General features: G+C 39.4%; 1 protein-coding gene across 1 annotated transcript in view; it reads right to left on the reverse strand.

The window, feature by feature from the left end:
* LOC103752296 (calcium/calmodulin-dependent protein kinase type IV) overlaps window positions 1-20,976 on the reverse strand; it is a 250,202-nt gene that overhangs the window by 81,915 nt on the left and 147,311 nt on the right. The window contains exons 4-5 of the mRNA XM_029557644.1: window positions 6,822-6,884; window positions 2,708-2,790 (exon numbers count right to left, since the gene is read on the reverse strand). Of these exons, the coding sequence (XP_029413504.1) occupies window positions 2,708-2,790; window positions 6,822-6,884 (146 nt within the window). The remainder of the gene's footprint in view (window positions 1-2,707; window positions 2,791-6,821; window positions 6,885-20,976) is intronic.

Consider the following 20,976-nt stretch of genomic DNA (forward strand, 5'->3'; position numbering starts at 1 on the left):
ATTTCATTCTGATCAAAGGAACAGTTAACCAAGAAGATATTACAATCCTTAACATATATGCACCAAACTCTGGTACACCCAAATTCATAAAAACAACACTATAGGACTTTAAGATGCAGATCAACCCCAACTCAGTAATAGTAGAGGACTTCAGAACCCCACTGTCTCCATTAGACAGGGTCAACTGGACAAAGAATAAACAGAGATGTCTAAATTAAATGATACTGTACATCAAATGTGCCTAACAGATATCTTTTGAATATTCCACCCAAGCACCAAAGAATACACTTTCTACTCAGCACCCCATGGAATTTTTTCCCAAATTGGCCACATACTGGGCCACAAAACAAACCTCAATAAATACAAATAAAATTGAAATAATTCCATGTATTCTATCAGACCACAATAAAGCTGAAAATCAACACTGGACAAAGACCTGGTCACTACACGAACTCGTGGGGATTAAACAACACACTCCTAAACAAAGAGTGGGTCAAAAGAGAAATTAAGAAAGAAATTAAAGAATTCCTGGAAACTAACAAAAAGAACAATACAAGAAAACACAACCTCTGGGATGCTTTAAAAGCAGTCCTAAGAAGGAAGTTTATAGCTCTAAGTGCCTACATTAAGAAATTAGAAATAGCCCAAATAAATGACCTAGCACTGCAACTCAAGACACTAGAAAGGCAAGAACAAATGAAACTTAAACCCAGCAGAAGAGAAGAAATAACAAAAATCAGAGCAGAAATTAATGAAATAGAAACAAAGAAAACAATACAAAGAATCAATTTAAGAGCAAGTTCTTTGAAAAGCTAAACAAGATAGGCAGACCCTTAGTCCAGTTAACCAAAAGAAAGAAAGAGCAAATCCAAATCAACAAAATCAGAAATGAAAGGGGAAACATCACAAGCTGAGCTTCATTCTCTACAAATCCCCAGAACCCAACGACATAAAAGCAGGAGTTTTTTAAAGTTTTTATTTTATGTGTATGTGTGTATTGTATGCATGTATACAAGTGCACCCGTGCTGTGCGATGCCCGTGGAGGTCAGAAGAGGCTGTTGGATCCCCTGGGACTGGAGTTATGGCAGTTGTTAGCTGCCATGTGGGTGCTGGGATTCAAACCCAGGTCTTCTGTAAGAACAACCAGTGTTCTTTCTCTCCAGCCCTTAAGGGAATATTTTAAAAACCTATATGCTACTAAATGTATGAATTTCTCAAAAGATTATTTATTTTAAAAAAAGAATGCAATCAGTAGTCTTACGCAGCTTTGAACTCTGTGAGCTACAATGATGACTGGTCTGGCAAGATTTTCCCACTAGTGCAATAGTGGCATGGCATGGATGTTGTGAGAGTTGCGTATCACTTTCTGATGAGATTTGTGTTCCCACGTCTCAAGAAGGAACTCACGCCTAGTACAAATAACTGTGCCAAAAACCCATACATGGCTAAGTCACAGGCGATAACTTTATTATTATTCTACTAAATGGACATACTAATAAACTTCCCCTTAATTTCTTACTTTATTTCCATAGATTAGTGCGTCTCTCAACCCAACTTCTTTTTGTAGTAGATGTAATTAGTACATGGACCCCTGACTTGTCAACATGCAGAGAACAGGAGACTGTGGAGTGCTCAGCTCTGAATGGCATATCTATGTCACATCCTCATCCTCCAAAACTCAGAGATCATCACAAAGAGGGGGCAGAAAGAATATAGCAGCTACAGGTAATGTACATCTGCAGCATCTGTGCCAGTTTTGACAGAAACATTGCACATATGAACTCATAGCAGCTGTGACTATATGCATAAGATCAAATCGGCAAAAATCCCAGCATGGATGGGGAAAGACTGCTGAAGTCCCACCTCCAGCCAAGTAGCTATGGACAAATGATGACTGCTAGTGCAGTGAGTGTCAGTTTGGGGGCAGGGGGGTGTGGTCCTGTAGAGGTTATGCATGCTCCAGTAGATGGTCCTGCACCCACACCCACACAGGCAGCACTAAGTAGACTCAGTGGGTTTAGAAACAAATCACATGAAGTTGTGAGGGAAAAGTATTGAGGGGATAGGAGAATTCAAGGGGAGAGTTGGGAGCTGGATTTAATTAAAGCACATTATATGCATGGATGAAAGTCTCAAACTATACAAAAATTAATAATTTAAAGCAAAAGAAAAATATTTTCATAAATCTTACTATTGAGTTCAAGTTTAATGATTTTAAGATTTCTACTTTTATTGAAGATAAATGTTTGTGGAAGTGAGTACTATAGTTCTTCTCATTTTTAATAAGTATTCCAAATACTATTTACTTCTTTTCAACATTCTTCTCATAGTTGGTATTTTTAAAAATATTGAATTTATTATTTTTATTTTATGTGTATGAGTGTTATGCCTGCATGTAGGTAAGTCCATCCATGTAGTGCAATGCCTGCAGAAGACAGAAGAGGCTGTCAGATCCCCTGGAATTGGAGTTATAGACAGTTGTTAGCTGCCATGTGGGGGCTGGGATTCGAACCCAGGTCTTCAGCAAGAACAGTCAGTGTTCTTACCCACTGAGCCATCTCTCCAACTCCCTCATAATTGATTTTTAAGAAAATAAGTCAAATATCATAACCCTTTTGTTATAAAATTTTCAAGAAATTTTCCCTTTGATTTTCTGGTGATCCAAAGCAAACACTTCTGCAATTTAGATGTATAGGTACAACTCACCTGTCAAACAGTTCTCCTCCTGTGACGAGTTCCAGAACCAGACTGATTTCTGTTGGAGTTTCAAATATTTCCTTAAGTTTTATCTGGGGGGAAATATGTACAAAAAAGTGAACATCACAAGTTGCTGATTTTCATCTTTCTTGAAAATGCCTAAAATTATGGATAAAGCAACACTGAATTAATAACTTATCCATCAGGTCAGTGAATGTTCCTCATTCTAGCATTAGGTACATACTTGCCAGTCTCTTTTTGGGTTGTGGCTTTTGTTAGTTACTTTACTTTTTCAAAGGTCCTATTAATTTTGTAATTTTTTCCTTTTGAAAGTTGAAAAATAACTTCCTTGAAAACACTTCTTAAATTTTACCAAAAATACTGCAATTTTTCTATTTTTTTTCTAGAATCAAAAACAAGACCCAAATTTACAAAACCATTTGAAAACAATGTGGCTACTAGAGATGAGTAGCGCTTTCTCCTGGAAACAAGGGATTTGGAATTAGGGTTTGAGGCAGGACAGGCTGAGTTAAATACAGTCTGTATGTGAAGGCACACTGCAGCACTTAAAGAGTCACTGGGTTGTTTCCCAGACATTAGACTTAAGTACATATAAAATGTTATTTAGACAGTTATTTTTCATTGAGGATTTTGTTTCTAATCACAAAGTGCTGCTCAGATGTAAGACTTCAAATCTTGGTCTGAAGTACTGTAGTGCTCACCTGTAGCAAAGGGAGACAACCCACTGTTGTTCTAAAATGATGGATAAATTGTTTTCTCTCCCTATCTAGAAGCCTTTGTGAGGGAACTGACTCTGATTCTAGCCACTCCAAGAGCTATCAAAGTGCCTGAAAACAAATCCTGAATCTATCACTCTCGAGTCCAGCCTTGGAAAACAGAAGGAAAATGAGGAGGAACCTAATGGAGGGATGCTTTCGGAAGCTGTAATCAAGAAATTCCAATGTACTCTCATATGAACATTTGAAATTTGCCCTGTTCTGACTTTTTTCTGGTTCCCTGTCTAGAACTTGTAATGCTAACTACTCTTGCCTTTACTTCTCCTTCACATCTCCTAGGCACCAGTAAAGGACTTTCTTTTCTCCCTACAGTTAAAAGCTATGCAATTTGGGAGTCTTTTAGATAGACCCACTGAAGGGGTACCCCAATTGCCTCACCCTGCATCCCTGTTCAGCATGGAAGAAGCCAGAGTGGTCAGCGTCCCTATTCCCTATTGGCAATTTGGGTAACCTCTTCAGGGTATGGTGTGATAAGAATAAGAGGTAGGAATTGGCTAGGCAGTTAGGGTAAAAAGACCCCAAAGAAAAGTAGCCAGTTTCTTGGCTAAAAATCAAAATGTCCTTGGGCCTTTTAGTAACATACTCTGTTCCAAAGGCCAAAACTGTCAAAAATATTTGGGAGCTCTTATCTAATCCCTAAAAGATTTTAGGGTTACCTCTTCAGAGGCAAGAATATTAGAGTAGCAAAAAGCCCCACATAAAAAGAAACAATACATGAAGTTGTTCAGGAAAAAGTAATGAGGAAATATAGGAGGAGTTGGAGGGGAGGGAGTGGGCATGGATTTGATCAAAACACCTTATATGCATGTATGAAATTCTCAATAAATCTTTTTAAAACTTAATAAAAAGAGTAGAGTTCAAGGCCACCCTGGTCTAGCGAGTTCCAGGACAGCTGGGGTTACAGAGAGACCCTGTCTCAAAAAGACCAAAAAAAAAAAAAAAGCATAGAAATGAATGAATCTCTGGGAGCTAGGAAACCTAGAGGGAAAAGTGATACCCTAGAAATGCTATGAGAAATGCCTATAGAGTGTGAACATTAATACATATATATATATACTTGGGAGCTACTTGGTAGGGAATGCAGTGCCAGATAGCAGAGACCTCCTTTAAAGTGACAAACATGACATACAACACTCATCAAAGAAGTTTCTTTTTGCAACAGATGGAGGCTACTGCAGAGTTACACATTTGGTCAGGGACAGAGAACATACACCTGGGAGATGCCCAGTACTAGGTGACACATCTGCAGTTGAATCTCTACAACCAAGGCTCATGGAATATAGTGGAATATGGGGTAGAGAGAGCACTAATGCACCCAGCTACTCGCACCAGTGAGGCTTCCATTTACATCAGAGTGCGATGCACACAGAAGGCCACAACTGGCCAAGTTTCAGAGAATAAGAGAGTACAGGGTGTAGGGTAGGACTCCCATATGGAACCTCACCCACCCACGGCTCAAGGACCATTGTGCAAGAGGAAGCAGAAAGATTGTAAGAGCCAGGGCTGGTCATGAACATAAGGAGGTCGAGGGTTCCAGGCCACTGGAGGCTTGCTCATGTGAACCTGTGGCAGTGGTGGCACAGAATGTGGGACCCACGTCAGCTCAATGAAACAAGGGCCAAAATGGGAGGTGAGAAATAGGTGGGGGGTTAGGACTAGACTGAGAATTATTTAGGACTGATTGCTGCTGGGTGAGGGAGAGTATGACTTACATACAACCACTGGATGCACTGACTAGACTCCGGTGGACGCATTTATACTGAAGGACATTTGGGTACAAACACCTGAATGAATGAGACTCAGCATGTATGGCAGAGTGCATAGGGTTTGCATGAATGGGGAAGGAGGTCTGAATTTGAATGGGAAATGTTGTATGCAATTTTAAAAGTTCAATAAGAAAAGTAAAAATAAAATAAAAGAGTCACTGGGTTGTGCAGGTTCCTTGGAATGAGAGGTAGTAGAGATTTGATTGACCACATCAGGGTTTCATCAAGTTCAGAAATTTCATCCAAATACGTCTCAGATGTCTGAAGACATATGAGAATATAGGAGTCAGCTCTGATCTACATGTGTGCAAATTGCCACACTGACTTCCTTAGAAAGAAGAGGAAAGGATGACCTGAAAGCAGTAATTGAGTATAAGAATCTTGGTAACGATCACTCAAAGCCCTTCCCCCACTTCAGTGAAAGAGAACTCTGCTTCAGTTCAGGCAAGCTGCCTGGCCCCACATTGTGGATGACAAATGGTCTCAGTCACTTATAACAATGCTGTTCTCTGATCACCAGCCTCAATGTAGTTAAGGGAAATTTTCTAGTTCACTCTGGCCAGTTAAATTTGAAGAGAATTCTGCTGCAGCTATTTCTGAGACAGCTTTTCTCATCTGACTCTGGTGGTGAGATCTTTCCAATTTCTTCCTTGAATTTCAACCTGAGGATTTGGAAAAATGCAGAGCTGTCATTTTAAGGCTGTGAAGCAAAAGCACAAGGTTGGAAGTCAATGTACCAAGGATGAGAAGATGACAGGACCAGGATACTTGAAGCTTGAATCCGAGGTGGCAATACCAAGTCCCTGAACAGTGTTATAAAATCCTGCCTTCTTTTTCCTTGTAAGAAAGTATTTGCTGATTTATAGGTAAATGCATCTTTAACTCATATGTCAGGTTGTGTACACATTGCCTTGAGCCTAAGTGTTTTTGTTCATCCCACAGATAGCACAGCTTTCTGAGAAAAATAGGTTAAAATAGTTTTTTAAGTATATGGTTTAATTCAAAAAAATCAAGTTATTGCTCTGGAAATGATTTTGTTCTTTTTCACTTCATTGATTCTAAAAGGCTTTTCACTAGGCATTTTCGTCAGCAGTGTTGTCTGGACACAGCAGCGTTGTCTGGACACAGCCTACAGCAGAGGTTTTGGGGACATTTATTTCTCCCATTCATAGCCTTTATTTGCATCTTCACATTGTTTCTGAAGCAGATACTCTCTCAAAGACTGAAATGACTTTAGGAAGCAATGTATTTTCTTTATGAGCTTTTTATGACAATAGCATATTAATAAGGTAGGCACAAAAGAGGGAGGGAGCTGCTGTTTCATTAGAGCAAAACAAAATTCTTCAATCTTTCTCCTTTTATGCATGAAAAGAGGCATGGTATGTATTGCTAATCCATCCATTCTGAAACTGACTGAACCGTTCTGTACAGTTTATTCGGCCAAAGGACTGAAAAAGTCATGAGGTCAGGCCACGGATGAGGCCAGGTTGCTACCAGAGAGGAAGGACCCCCTTCTCACTGAGAAGCTATTTGAAATAGCAAGCTTAAAAAAACACTTACAATGTTCGGATGTGAGAGGCGAAGTAGAACTCCTATCTCAGTTCTTACAATTTTCTTGTCCACCTAAAAGGCAAAATAAAATACATAAACAGAAGGACTCCTACCTTAGAAAAGTTCCCATTGTAGCAGAGATCAGAAATAGCATTAGCCACTTGAGTCAACAAAATGACCAGAAACGTGTCCCCCGCCCCCCCACAAATACATGGTCTCATTATGTAGCTCAGGGTGGTCTGCAACTCTTGATCCTTCTGATAATCCTCCTGAGTCAAAAGGCATGTGCTGCCCCATCTGATACTAGGCTCTTTTCGTATCTCCTTCTTCCCTTTGTCAACCCAATGTCCTACCTCTATGTTTCAGAAGTAAACTGGATCTAGTCACTAATAGGGAACAACTTTCAAGACTTTTTTATGCCCTCTGTCCCCTTTCCAATAGAAAAAAATCATCACCATTATCACTAATGCAGAAGTTCAACACGACCTCTCCCTAAGCTTTCTTCTGCTTTCATTTATGGACCTCTCACTCAGTCTCACTATAACTGTTAACCATGCATTGCATGACATGGGTGCACTTACATATATGCAAGCAATACACTCATACACATAAAACAAAAATAATAAATTAGTTTTTTAAAACTTACTGAGATATAGAGAGGAGAAAGAAATGTTGATGCCATTTAATTTCCTTGATTGTTATGTGTACATTAATTTCTTCTATGAACTAATTGTATGAGCCAGTAAGTTTCCTCTTTTTCTCTTATAAGCCAGATTCAGCTGCTATTGGAGGCCATTAAGAGGCAGCAGATTCACCATACGCTGTCTCTGGAATAGTGGCAATTTCGTTTAATATCTTCAACATTAGAGACATTCCCCTTCTCCATGCCTAGGATTGACTCTTAATCACAACGAATGGGAATCTCGGGTCTCTAAAAGTCATTTTCAGGCAGAAAAGTTTAAGTATACTCAGTGATGCACACTTAGAATCCCAACTTTAGGGATGCAGAGACAGGTGTGAATGGCTGGGTCTTGCTGGATATCCAGCCTAGCTTACTTGGGAGGTTCCAGGTCAGTGAGAGACCTTGTTTCAACAACAAAGAGGAGGAAGATACCTGAGGAACAGCACCCCAAATTGTCCTCTGGACTCCACTCACACATACACACATGTGTGCACACACCTGAACACACATGTTTATCTCCCTTCTACAAATCATCGATGTCTCATTGATATTTATGCTCTTATTATGGTTTCTGTCATCTGAGCTATACTGTCCCTCCATCAATGAGAGTACACATGGCTTTACAGGTAAGTGAAAACATTTATGAGCAATTCACAACACAACTGTGGACATATTCAAGAGACTGCTTCAATAAAAAATGGTCTCGGGGCTGCAGAGATGGTTCAGCAGTTAAGAACACTGGTTGTTCTTGCAGAAGACCTGGGTTCGAATCCCAGCACCCACATGGCAGCTAACAACTGTCTGTAACTCTAGTTCCAGGGTATGTGATGGCCTCTTCTGTCCTCCCTGGGTATTGCAGGACACGGGTGCACTTACCGATGTGCAGGCAATACACTCATACACATAAAATAAAAATAATAAATAAAATATTTAAAAAAGAAGAATGATCTCTCAGTTATTCTTCAGAAAAAGAAAGGGTGGGTGGCTTGAGGAGAAATCCAACTCCATTTCAATGTTCATAACCCATCAGGACTCTTAGTATGAAGATGGTATCCATCCAACAAATTTTTATTCCCTAATGAAGTCATTAACCAACAATGATTTGTTCTTTGAAAATTAAGAAGGAATACTGAGAGGAATTTAACAGACTTTATGCCATTCTTCTTAGTTGCAATGTATAATATGTATATAATATAGCATATTTATAGTTTTCCTTGGCAAACATAATTTTTTCCAACCTTATAGTACTTTGTTTAAAGAGATTAGTCATGGTTTGCAAACACCTTAGTTTTCAGGAGAAGGAAAAATGCTTATAAGGAAATGTTAAAGAATTTTCATCCTGGGGCTGGAGAGATGGTTCAGCAGTTAAGAGAACTGGATTTTCTTGCAGAAGACCCAGGTTCGAATTCCAGGACCCACAGGGTAGCTAACAACCATCTATAACTACAATTCCAGGGGATCCAACACCCTCTCCTGTCTTCTGTGGGCATTGCACAACACAGGTGCGCTTATACACATGCAGGCAATACAAGCATACATATAAAATAAAAATTATTAAAAAATTTTTTTGAAAGAGAACTTTCATCCTGATCTGAAGATCATCTGCCTTAAGTGAAATAAGGCAGATTCAGAGAGAAAAACGTGCTTTCTCTCATATACAGAATCTACACACACACACACACACACACACACACACACACACACACACACACACACACAGGAAAGCAGAAGGGGGACTATATTTGAGAAAAAGAAGGGGACCAGTAGGAGACGGAGGGAAGACAAAAGAGGCTAATGGGGGTGAATTTGAGCAGAACTCAATGATCTGCATAATGAAGCTCAATATTTTCACAATAAACAAAAAAGAGGATTCTCATTTCAGTCAGGAATTTTAAGTCTATTTCACACCACATGTAATAAAATATTAAATAACTATATATTTAAGATAAAGCCTCGTAGCCATTAAAAGTTTGGTCATTCGTGGAATCAATTAGGAAGCTCAGAATGTTTTTGCATTTCCATGACAAAGAAAATTAGGCTATTAAAATGAATTCAAAACAAAAATGTATTCTGCTTATGTTGGATTGATGGCAGTCTATGCAACTCAGTACACATTAAAATTTGTATGGCTATCTCACTTAAAATCAATGCATCAGCTATAAATTATGTCTAGAGAAAAGAGGGAAGATATGATCTGTTTGTCTTCATAACCGACAGCTAATACAGACCATTACACAAGAGGAAGGATTTATTGTGAATGGAAAAAACCAGGCTGGTAAGAAACACAATCTAATAAAATGACTGTACATCACAGTGTTAGGCTCTGCGGCTTTCACTGTGAGGGGAAAAGAAAAGACACACATCTTGATATAACCATCTAGTGCTCTATAGCTAAAAAAAATATGGAAGCTGCATCACCAGTCTCCCTCAGACTGAATTACTGCAACTTTGCCTACTGTAGCAGACTATGTACTGAACAAAATTCAGTTGCAAGGAACCGATGCCTAGCCCAAGCTTACCTACAATATAGATGAAAGTGTTTTAGGACATGTAACTGGGAAGTCAGAATAGATCTGTCTATAGACAGCCATATTCAGAGGCTCAGACTCAAATATTGCCCTCTCCACATTTGGGTCTGTCTCTTCTTTTCAAATGGCAGGAAATGTGACCATGGAAACTCTGAGACCCTATTTCTCAGTGTCACAGTTCACAGGAAGAGCGACCCTTTATGCCAGTCTAAGCAGTTTTCTCGTTGCTTGCTTGTTTTTAATGCCTGTGTCTGAATGTTAAAGACATGTGACTATTGCAAGAACAGCATGGGGGAGGAGCCCTCTCCACTCACTGTGGCTTTGAGAGAGCTGAAATGGGATGTGGGGCAGGGCTTCATCCTCCTGAAAACTCTGTTGAAAGATACTGAAACTGCCTGTGCTAATTTTTGTTTTACGTTATTTGTTTCTTTCCTTGTTCGTTGACCTAAAATCCTGAAATTCTACTTTCTCTCCTTTCTTCCAGGTCCCTGGCTAATTAAGAAATCATTAATTAATACTTATAATTTATGATAATCATTGCCATTAGTATGTTTAATATTCAGATTGTGATTATGTACCAGTAATACAGTCTCTACAAAATAGTAATTTAAGATGTTTTTCCTAGAAACTCTTATGAATCCATGTTGAAAAAGTAATTCATGGCAATTGCTTTGCTGCTGAATGAGCTCTGGGCAGTGTTTGTACCTGAAGTTCTGCTATCATCTCGTTCTCTGCTTCTAGCTTGTCATTTTGTCACTTGGTTTGAAGCTACTAGTGACATACATGGAAGGGAAGTAAAGCAAAGTAGGGAAATGATGACTCCAGCTAATAGGAAAGGTTGAAGTTGAAATTTGGAGAAGCCAGTTCCTAAAATACTATATGGAAAAGTAGAAAATCCACAGCTCTCCTTATATTCTCAAGACTTCGAAGATGAAAAAAATATGATCTCTTTCAAAAACTTTCCATACAACTGGAGACTCAAGGGTCTCCACATTGATTCTTTACTGTATGAATAATCAATACCTAGCATCTAAGTTTTGTGTGCTTAGCTTCATATTATACAGTGTAGGGCATACAAAAAAGCAAGCAAAATAAGGTCTTTCAGGAAGAGATTACAATTTAATCTTGGGGATAAGACTCGTCTGTATAATGCCATCAGAAGATGATGAAGGAAGTATGTGTTTTGTTTTAAAAGCTCTGCTGGAGGCTGGAGAAATGGCTCAGCAGTTAAGAGCACTTGCTGCTCTTGCAGAGGACCTAGGTACAGTTCCCAGCACCCACATGGTGGCTCACAACCATCTGTAACTCTAGCACCAGTGGTCTGATACCCTCTTCTGACCTCTGCATGCACCAGGCACTCAAGTGGTACACATACATGCAGTCAGGCAAGCACACATAAAATAAAAATAAGTAAAAAAAAAATTAAAAGGTCCATTGTTCAGTGGAAGACCATTTTTCTGAGTTGAAATATTGCTATTATTTAAATACTAGACTCACTATAAAAGACTTTTGACATTATCATCCATTAAAAATGATATCATTCTTAACATCAAATGAAGAATGATGTTAGAGTGGACACATGATACACTGTCATAACACGAAGATGACACTAGCAGATTTCCTCCAAAAAGCTCTTTCTTTACCTTCCCATTTCAGTTCCTGCAGAGGTTGTTGTAGATAGTCCACAGGCCGTAAGAGAGAGCCTAATACTATTATTCTTCTAAATATAGTATTAAAGTGACTCCTAAGGATTTATTTTTATACACATAGATTTATATATCTTTCAACTCTCATCAGAGAAGTTTCCTTATGCAGTAAATGGTGATTAACAGAGAAACCCACAACTGGTCATCATGCAGAGAATAAGAGAAGAAAGACTGTAAGAACCAAGAAGAGGTAGCCGAAGGACTGTAAGAACCAGAGGTGGTGGATGACCACAAGAAAACAGTTTTCCAGACAGCTTGGGAGCTACTCATATGAACTCACAACCATGTGCCAGCATGTGCAAGCCCCACATAAGCTCAAGCCAGACAAAAATCCCAGCATAAACATGGGAAAGTAGATAAGAAACCCCAACCCTACCTTAGGAACTACTGGAAACCAATGTCTGCTGGGAAAGAGAGTCAGTCTCTTTTAAGGGTGTGAGTTTTGGTATGTTAACTGGGGTCCAGTGAATGGATTCACACCGAAGGACAATTTTGGACACAAATTTGACACTATAGGCATTTACATATGAATATATGTGTGTGTGTATATATATATAATATATATATATATGAAATTGAGTGGAGGGGTTAGTTTAGGAAACTGCATGCAGGATCCCAGGGAAGGAAGGCGATAAAGGGAAAAATTAGGCTACATAGTTCTTTATTGCACATGTGTTATTTGCCAGTAACTGCCACTATCTTAAGCGCTGAAGCCACGGAGGCGAAGAAGCTATTTCTGATTGATGTAGAATAATTCAAATCCCCCTATTCTTACATTTTTATACTGTTTTTTTCTAATGCAAACACGTTTTGGACACGTCTTTTACTATTTTATACATTATATAGTCCATATTACGATAGCTTTTAAAAGCATTTGATTGTTAAATTATATACATTTCAGAAATATTCAGAAGCGGTAAGATTGGGGCAGATGAAATGGCTCAGTAGGTAAGAGCACTTGCCTCCAACCCTGATGACCTGAGTTCAATCCCTGGGACCCACACACTAAAAGGAGAAAACAGACCTCTGACCCCCATTCTTTGTGTCATTTCTGTAATTGTCAACATGAAGTGGATACTCCTCAAATGGTTTGGGCATCAGGCTTTTCTGTATGTAGATCTCTTTTCAGGTCCTCTTCTTAAACTACAAGTATTCAAAGGAGTATCTTCAATCATCCTTTTAACTGTTGATATAGCCAATATGAATAGATTTTGTTATTCTTTCAATATAAAATATATTTTTTGAAGTTTGTATGCAGGGGAAAACTAGCAAAACACCTTAATAAAAGAAATATGGACAGTTTCAAAACTTCATGGAACTCAAGATTTCTGATCTGCAATAAAATACCACACATTAGAAAGCATGAATGTGATCCCACTGTTATCAATTTAGCTTGTATTAAAGCTTCTTGGGTCTGGAAAGATGACTCAGAGTTAAGAGCACATGCTGCTCTTGCAAAAAACCCAATTTCAATTCCTACTTCTTAGGTCAGGCATCTCACAATCACCTGGAACTTTAGCTTCAGGGATTCTAACACCCTCTTCTGGACTCCAAGGATACCCACACTCACATTTGTGTATACACACACACACACACACACAGACATCACAACCACCACTACCAACAACAACAACACAGGTCTGGCATGATGGTGCTACCCTGCCCAATAAAATCCCCACAAAGTTCCCCAGACAACCCCTGCTTCCACACAAACCAGTTTTGTTTAATTACCCTCACAGGAAAGGAGACGATGTGTGTTTCTGTACTCTTTCTCTGCCTTCCTTGCCACATCTTCAGTTTGAATAATTTTCAGAGACTGACGCAAAGTACAGAACTGTGCTCCTCAGATGCTTTATGAAAACACTCAGGATGTAAATTTTTAATAGATACACAACAAATGTCTTTACACTCTCAGAATGAGTCCCTTCTGTATAGGTTCTGCTTAATTTAGCATCCTGTTTCCTGACACTCGATGGGCATATGCTGATGCTCACATGCTTGGCAAAAAGACTTGACAACTGGAGTTTTGCTAAATTCAAGAATGACAGTTCTAGTCTACATGGATTTGAAAGCTAAGAACTGCTGTTTGAACATGTAAAAATCAAATGTGGGATGCATACAAACATGGAGGATTTCTTACATGAAGTTGGTAGCCCCAATAACTACAGAATTCTAACCAGGTGTGGCTATTCCCTTTATCTTCTCAGCTGAACAAAATATGGGCAACTTATGACTGCCTCACTTTTGTCATAGGCTCAATAACTGACCTATTTTTTGACCCAATAGGAAGCATTCCACAGGTCCCAGAAGCTGAACAGTCCTTGCTTCTTACTGCTACATCCAAATCATTATCAGCATGGAACTTTAACTTCTTGTAGTCATCTTCTCATCTCTGTCACGCACTTCTATTCTGAAGAGTTTTAGCATATATATGTGTGTGGCAGTTTGAATGAGAGATGTCCCCCAGAGGCTCATGTATTTGAGCACTTGGTTCCCAGTTGGTGGTGCTGATTGGGAAGTCATGGAACCTCTAGGGGTGGAGCCTTGCTGGAGAAAGTGTCACTAGGGGCAGGCTTTGAGAGTTCACAGCCTTGCCCCACTTCCAGCCACTCTCTCTGCTTGTGTTTGCTGTTGAGGTGCAAGCTCTCATTTTTCAGTTCCTGCTGCCCTGCCTTCTATTCACTGCCATGACTCCCTGGCATTATGAATTCTCCCTCTGAAACCGTAAGCCAAAATAAACTCTTCTTTGTATAGGTTGCCTTGGTCATGATGCTCTATCACAGCAACAGAAAAGTAGCTAATACAATATCTCTGTTTCAACTTCTGCTGTCATCATTCTTATTATTTAGACTATGATGACCATCCAACTTCTTGTCTATCAATTCCCTTAACATTTATTCCATTTCCCCCATCTCTTACTCTGATGGTCACATCTCAAACCTTACCATTATCATCAACTGAATCACCACCAAAATCGTGGTGTCAAAGAGTGTGCAGTGATTCCTGCCTTCTGTCTCCCCTTGCTTCACTTGTAGATCATGGTCCATTAGTATGAGCATGACCCACAAACTCCTAGCTCCTCTACCCTTCTATCATTTTCTTGTAATTTCCAGGCAAAATTCTTATCCAATTAAACCTCACTTATTCCATTTGTGTGTCCGACTGGAAAAATTGTGCCACCATGTTACCTGTTTACATTTCAAATTTATGATTCCAACTTTTAAGGGGACTTTGGTGTTCTCATCCACAGTAGAAAAATGTACAACTCCCTCCCCCAACCCTTGTTACAGCCACCCCCCTCCTCTTTATTCTTCCATGGCCTTGCTTCCTAACCATTAAGAAGACATAAACAATCCATAGGGGATTATTTTCTCATCAATAAAACCAAAACTTTAAAAAATATATTTATTCAACAAATATTTTTCAGCATCTACTATGTATAGATACTATTCTGAGCATTAAGTTAAAAACAGTGAACAACAGCAACAACAACAAATCTATGTTCCAGTAGAGGTAGGAAATAAATCAATCAATGAGACATCTGGAGTTGATATGTACTATACTGAAGAGAAACAAGATGAAGGAGACTGACAAAGGTATTGTTTAGGATGGATGTAGGGAAGGTCTCTGACGAAGTAACATGGACACAGTCATATTCAAGAAACAGTTATATCAGAGCTGTCGGTTGTGAATGGAGCTTGACCTGAGAAAGACAAGACTAAAACTGCCACCATAGAGATGAAGAAGGGAGAGGAGCAGCTTCAGAAGCATTCTACCAGGACCCTGGCCCTGTCCATTGTGCTGAACTCACTCTGTCCTTCTCCATTCCACTCACTGATAAGCGATAAGCTTAAAAAAATAAAATAAAGCAAGAGAATTTACTTCTGGGTTCTTCCACTTTAATAGTCCTTGGTATCAAGCATTTGTCTCCCAAATCTTTTGGTGTAAGTTTGGGGTTAAAAGGGATGAGAAGGGAAGGGACAGCTGCACAGAGGAGGTGATAGCTCAGAGGTGGGAGGCAGTGAAATGCAATGGACCTGATGGTTGGGTAGGAGGAAGATGTAAACAGCAAGGGAAATCAATGCCCTACTTTATATTTCTAGCATATAGCCAGTTTTGTTCTGAGCAGTAGAGGAAGACAAATTCTAAACAAGCATTTCACTTGAATAATCTTGGCTCAGAAGACTGTGAATCTCAAAATTTTCTGATTGTTCTCTTACTAGTCACTCCCTGCAGACTCGGGAAGGAGGTAAAAGGTGAAAACAGGGCCTTTGAATGGAGGACTGGAATAGAGTTTGGGCAACATAAGAAGAGTTCCCAGAAAAAGTGTACATCTTCAAATTGAACCTTCTGCAAGGCTGATCAATGGATACGAATTTCAGTGACTGTGGAGAGTTTGGAATGTTGTGGGTCCAGCACCTAATTACAATTTATCTTCAGCTATCTTTAGCCCTCTAAGCAGTCATTTTTTTGCCCACCTTTGTGTCTGGCTTAGTATCTTATGACTAACAGATAAAAAACACTGGAATGTATTAACTTATCGGATCATTGGCTTCCAGCAAGCAAAAGCTGAATGTCTTTAGCTAGCATCAGAGGCCTGTAGCTAAGATTTCTCTTTTGCTTTAACCACCTGTTTAATGTTTTCACCAATGTATGTAAAAAGTGCCTTAATTAATGACTTTCTTTGCTCTACAACTATAAAAACTTCATGAAACTACTTCCACATTGGAGCATGGAACTTGGGGTAACCTGAATCTGTGTTCTTGGGCCATGGTCACGCATATTTTCCTCAAGAATAAGCTATCCCTATCCCCTTTGAAGTGAGTGTTGTGCTTAAGCATCGACAGAAGCTGAAACCTAGAAAGAAAGGCACCTGCACTTTGGAAACCAATGCCTCTGGAAAATGTGGTTTTGGAGGAGTCCTTCCCTCCTAGTTCCTTAGTATAAACCTTCCTCCTCACATGCTAGGAATTTGCTTCAAAAGGAAGTCTTTTATCTGACAGTAAATGAAATAGGCTTAACATTCCTGGGAGAGATAACAAGCTGAACAAGCTTATACAAAAGATTTGGGCTGATGCCAGACTCCCAGAGGAAAGAGGTTTGGCTTTGCAGGGGGAGGGAGAAGAGGAAAGAAAGTGGCACGTGGAGGAGAAAGATCTGAGCATTTATGCATTTCTTTCTCCTGTCATCTCTGTAGTTCTCCCAGAATTAACAATATGCAAGGGTGACACTGGTTAAATATCTCTCACCTTCACAAAGGTATCCCTTCTCATTCCACCCCACATGCTTCCTGCATCTGCAGCATGAGTCTGCTTCACTCCACAGAAAACCTCACCAGGGTTGCCTCTGCAACTTCTTACCTGGGCTCAAGGAAGTAAAACTGGTTTCTCCATACTTTAAAGGTTGCAGCGCTTCTCTAATAAACTTCATTCCTTAACCTGCTTTGTTCTTAACCTCCATAAGGGATCCCTCTGCATAACACAAAGCAGCTAGAATAATGTCTTTAACGTGTAAATCAGATCAGGACACTCCTCAGTTTAAATGCTTTTGTTGCTGTCCCACTGTACTTAGAGTAAAAATAAACTCCCCGTGTCATGGAACTCATGGAGTTCGGCCTCACCTTTTTGGACCAATGCAACAATGAACCTCTGGGCTATGCTTCAAGGCTTTGCTCTGATCATTCTGTCTTCAGCTAACTTTCCTTCTTTAGTACACTGAGAGCCCCTTTCTGCCCATTCTATCAAACGTAGTTACTAGACATCCTGGTCTCCTTCTAGTTGTGGGCACAGGCCCACTTCGCTCCTGGCACCCTCTTGGACTCCCTCTTGGGACCACCCTCTTGGCCCACATCTAACCACTGTATCCTGATCCTTTGCACCCAGAACAAGCCAATTCTTCAGTCTAGTTTCCTAGAGACTTCACAGCCTCTACCAACCCCCAACTTCCTTTGCACACCTGAGACCAGCCTTCTTCCCTGGCTGTCCCCACCCCCAACCTGCATAGGATTCCTGAGACAGCCTTCTTCCCTGCTAAGTTTGACCCCTTCCACTGCACCTTGACTCCTACAACCTGATTCAATCTCCCAGCCCCAACATCCCATTCTCCTACTCCTGGGTGCAGGCCCACTTTTTCTCGTGGCACCCCAGACCTCCGGACTACCCTTTTGACCAAAATCCCCCTACTGCTTCCTGATCTTTTGCACCCATACCAACCCCTACAGGCTTCACAGCCTGCCCCCACCCCCAAGTTGCCCTTGCACACCTGAGACCAGCCTTCTTCCCTGGCTGTCCCCACCCCCAACCTGCCTAGGATCCCTGAGACCAGCCTTCTTCCCGGACTGTCTGAGATTGTCTGAATCCTACTTCTACCTAGCAAGCCTCCCAAATTGTACTGTGCCTGCTGACCAGAGGGACCCAGACCTTAGGAGGAAGCCTGAGAGCATCTGATCCTCATCTGACTTGGGCCTCTGTGGGAACTTCTGAGCAGCTTGACTAAAGCCATCAGACCTCTCCAATATAAAATCAAAAGAGAGAACCTGAAGCACAGACCAACCAGCTTTTCATACCCAGTAAGAAAACAATAAAGACACATCAAGTATACAAACAGAAACAGACCTAAACTCAACAAAGGAAGGCTTGAGTCTCATACAAGAATCAGAAACAACAAAAGAAATCCACACATCAAAGTCACAACAAAAACATAATAACATGAAAAACCCAAATAATAAGTCCCACCAAGTACCACAGTCCTATAGAGGAGTACCACGAGAACCCCCTAGAGATAACCCAGGACACAGAACTCAAAAGAACAATTAGAAAGAAGACAAAAGAATTCAGTGAATTTAAAGAACCAAAGAAATCAAAGAACTGAGAGAAGATTGAAATAAACTTCTGAGAGAATTCACAAAAAAGTTAGAAATAATGAAGTGAAACAGTCAAAAAGCCAATTAGAAATGATAGGAGAAAGTCTCAGCAATAGAATGAATGAAGTGGAAAACAGGATATCAAGACTTGAGGATAAAATTGAGAAATTGGGCCACTCAAGCAAATATTATGAGAAATTTAAGAAAACACAGGAATGGAATATGCAGGAAGTGTGCGACACCATGAAAAGACCAAATTTATGTATCAAAGGCATAGAGGAGAAGGAATCTCAGGATAATGGTATGGACCAGATCGTCAACAGGATTGTAGAAGAAAATTTCCCAATTATTAAGAAAGACATGCCCATACAAATATAAGAAGCACATAGAACACCATATAGACATGACCAGAAAAGAAACTCCTCATGGCATATCATAGTAAAAACACTAAATGTACAGAACAAAAAGAGAATACTGAAAGTGCAAAAGAAAAACAAGTCACATTTAAAGGAAAAACTATTATAATTACAGCAGACTTTTCAGTGAAAACTATGAAAGCCAGAAGAGCCTGGACTAAAGTATTCCCAATTCTAAAGGACCACAGATGCCAATCCAGAATACTTTAGCCAACAAAAATGTCTACTATAGCTGGAAGGGAAAGAAAATTCTTCCACAACATAAATAGGCTTAAAGTGTTCATGTCCACAAACCAAGCCCTTCAGAGAATTCTTGAAGCAATGCAAAGAGCAGAAGAAAGAAACAACTATACCCAAGGGATGTGGGAGGGCCCAGCCCACTGTGGGTAGAGCCACCCCTGGGCAGGTGGGCCTGTGTTGCATAAGAAAGCAGACTGAGCAGGGGCCAAGAAGGCAAGCCAGTAAGTAGCATTCCTCTGTGGCCTGTGCTCCAGCTCCTGCCTCCAGGTTCCTGCCCTGAGTTCCTCCTTTGGACTCCCTGATGAACTGTGACCCAGGAGATGTAAGCCTAATAAACTCTTTCCTTCCCAAGTTGGCATTGGTCAGAGTATTTTGTCACAGCAGTGGAGAAAATAACTAGAACAACAGGTAAATGGAACAAAGAATAAACAGGGAGACATCTGAACTAAACAATATCACATGTCAAATGGACCTAACAAGCATCTACCGAACATTCCACCCAAGCACTAAAGAATATACTTCCTATTCAGAACCCCATGGAACTTTCTCCAAAATCGACTACATACTGAGGCACAAAAGAAGCCTCAACAAATACAAAAAAAAAAAAAAATTTGAAATAATCCCATGCATTCTATCAGAAAATGCAACAAAGCTTAAAATCAACACCTACAGAAACCCTAATAACTACATGAACACATAGAGATTAAACAACATACTTCTGGATGATGAATGGATCAAAGGAGAAAGCAAGAAAAAAAATAAAAGTATTCCTGGAACTAAATGAAAAGAACAATACAACACAACAAATCCTCAGGGACACTTTAAATGCAGTCCTAAAAGGGAAGTTTATAGCTCTAAGTGCCTACATTAAAAAATCAGAAAGAACAGAAATAAATGATTTTACATTGCAAATCAAGATGCTTGAAAAGCAACAACAAATGAAACCCAAACCCAGAAAACAAGAAGAAATTACAAAAACTCAGAGCAGAAATTAATGAAATGGAAACAAAGAAAACAATACACAGAATCAACAAATCCATGAGCTAGTTCTTTGAAAAGATAAACAAGATAGGCAGACCCTTAGCCCACTTAACCAAAAGAAAGAAAGGGCAACTAATGATCAACAAAATCAGAGATGAAAGGGGAAACACCACAACAGACAACAAAATGATCCAGAATACTATAAGGGAATACTTTTTTAAAATTATTTATTTAATAACCATATAATTAGAAGAGGCATTTAATTACAACAGCATTGACATATTCAATAACAATATCCAGAGCTGAGATGCATCTCTTTCAAAATTGGCTGTAAACTTTTAGGTTTACAGTTGAATTAATACAGTTATACAATAGTGTACTCCATACAAACCCTATAAGACATAAAATTAAATGAGGTTTTAAACTTTGAAAAAGATCTCCGTTTCATTATTAAATACACAGCTTCATACAGAAAAATTCATTTTTAATACAATTGACCCTAAGATGCATATGTGTTTCTACTCTCTATATATTTGGTTATTACTGGTCACCACCAGTTACCTTCTGAGCTCCTTGGCATCTGAGCATGGATATAAAGTCATTAGGTAGATTTTCAATGATAATGTTTTTCACATCTACTAATTATTAAGGAGCAAATTTTATGCTTTGAAGAATTATTGTTTTTTAAATTTTTTTAAAAAATTTAATAACCACATGATTAGAAGAAGCGTTTCATTACAGTTTTAACA

This window comes from Nannospalax galili, unplaced genomic scaffold, assembly GCF_000622305.1.
Source record: "Nannospalax galili isolate Female #2095 unplaced genomic scaffold, S.galili_v1.0 scaffold27, whole genome shotgun sequence".
In the NCBI taxonomy this organism is placed as follows: Eukaryota; Metazoa; Chordata; class Mammalia; order Rodentia; family Spalacidae; genus Nannospalax; species Nannospalax galili.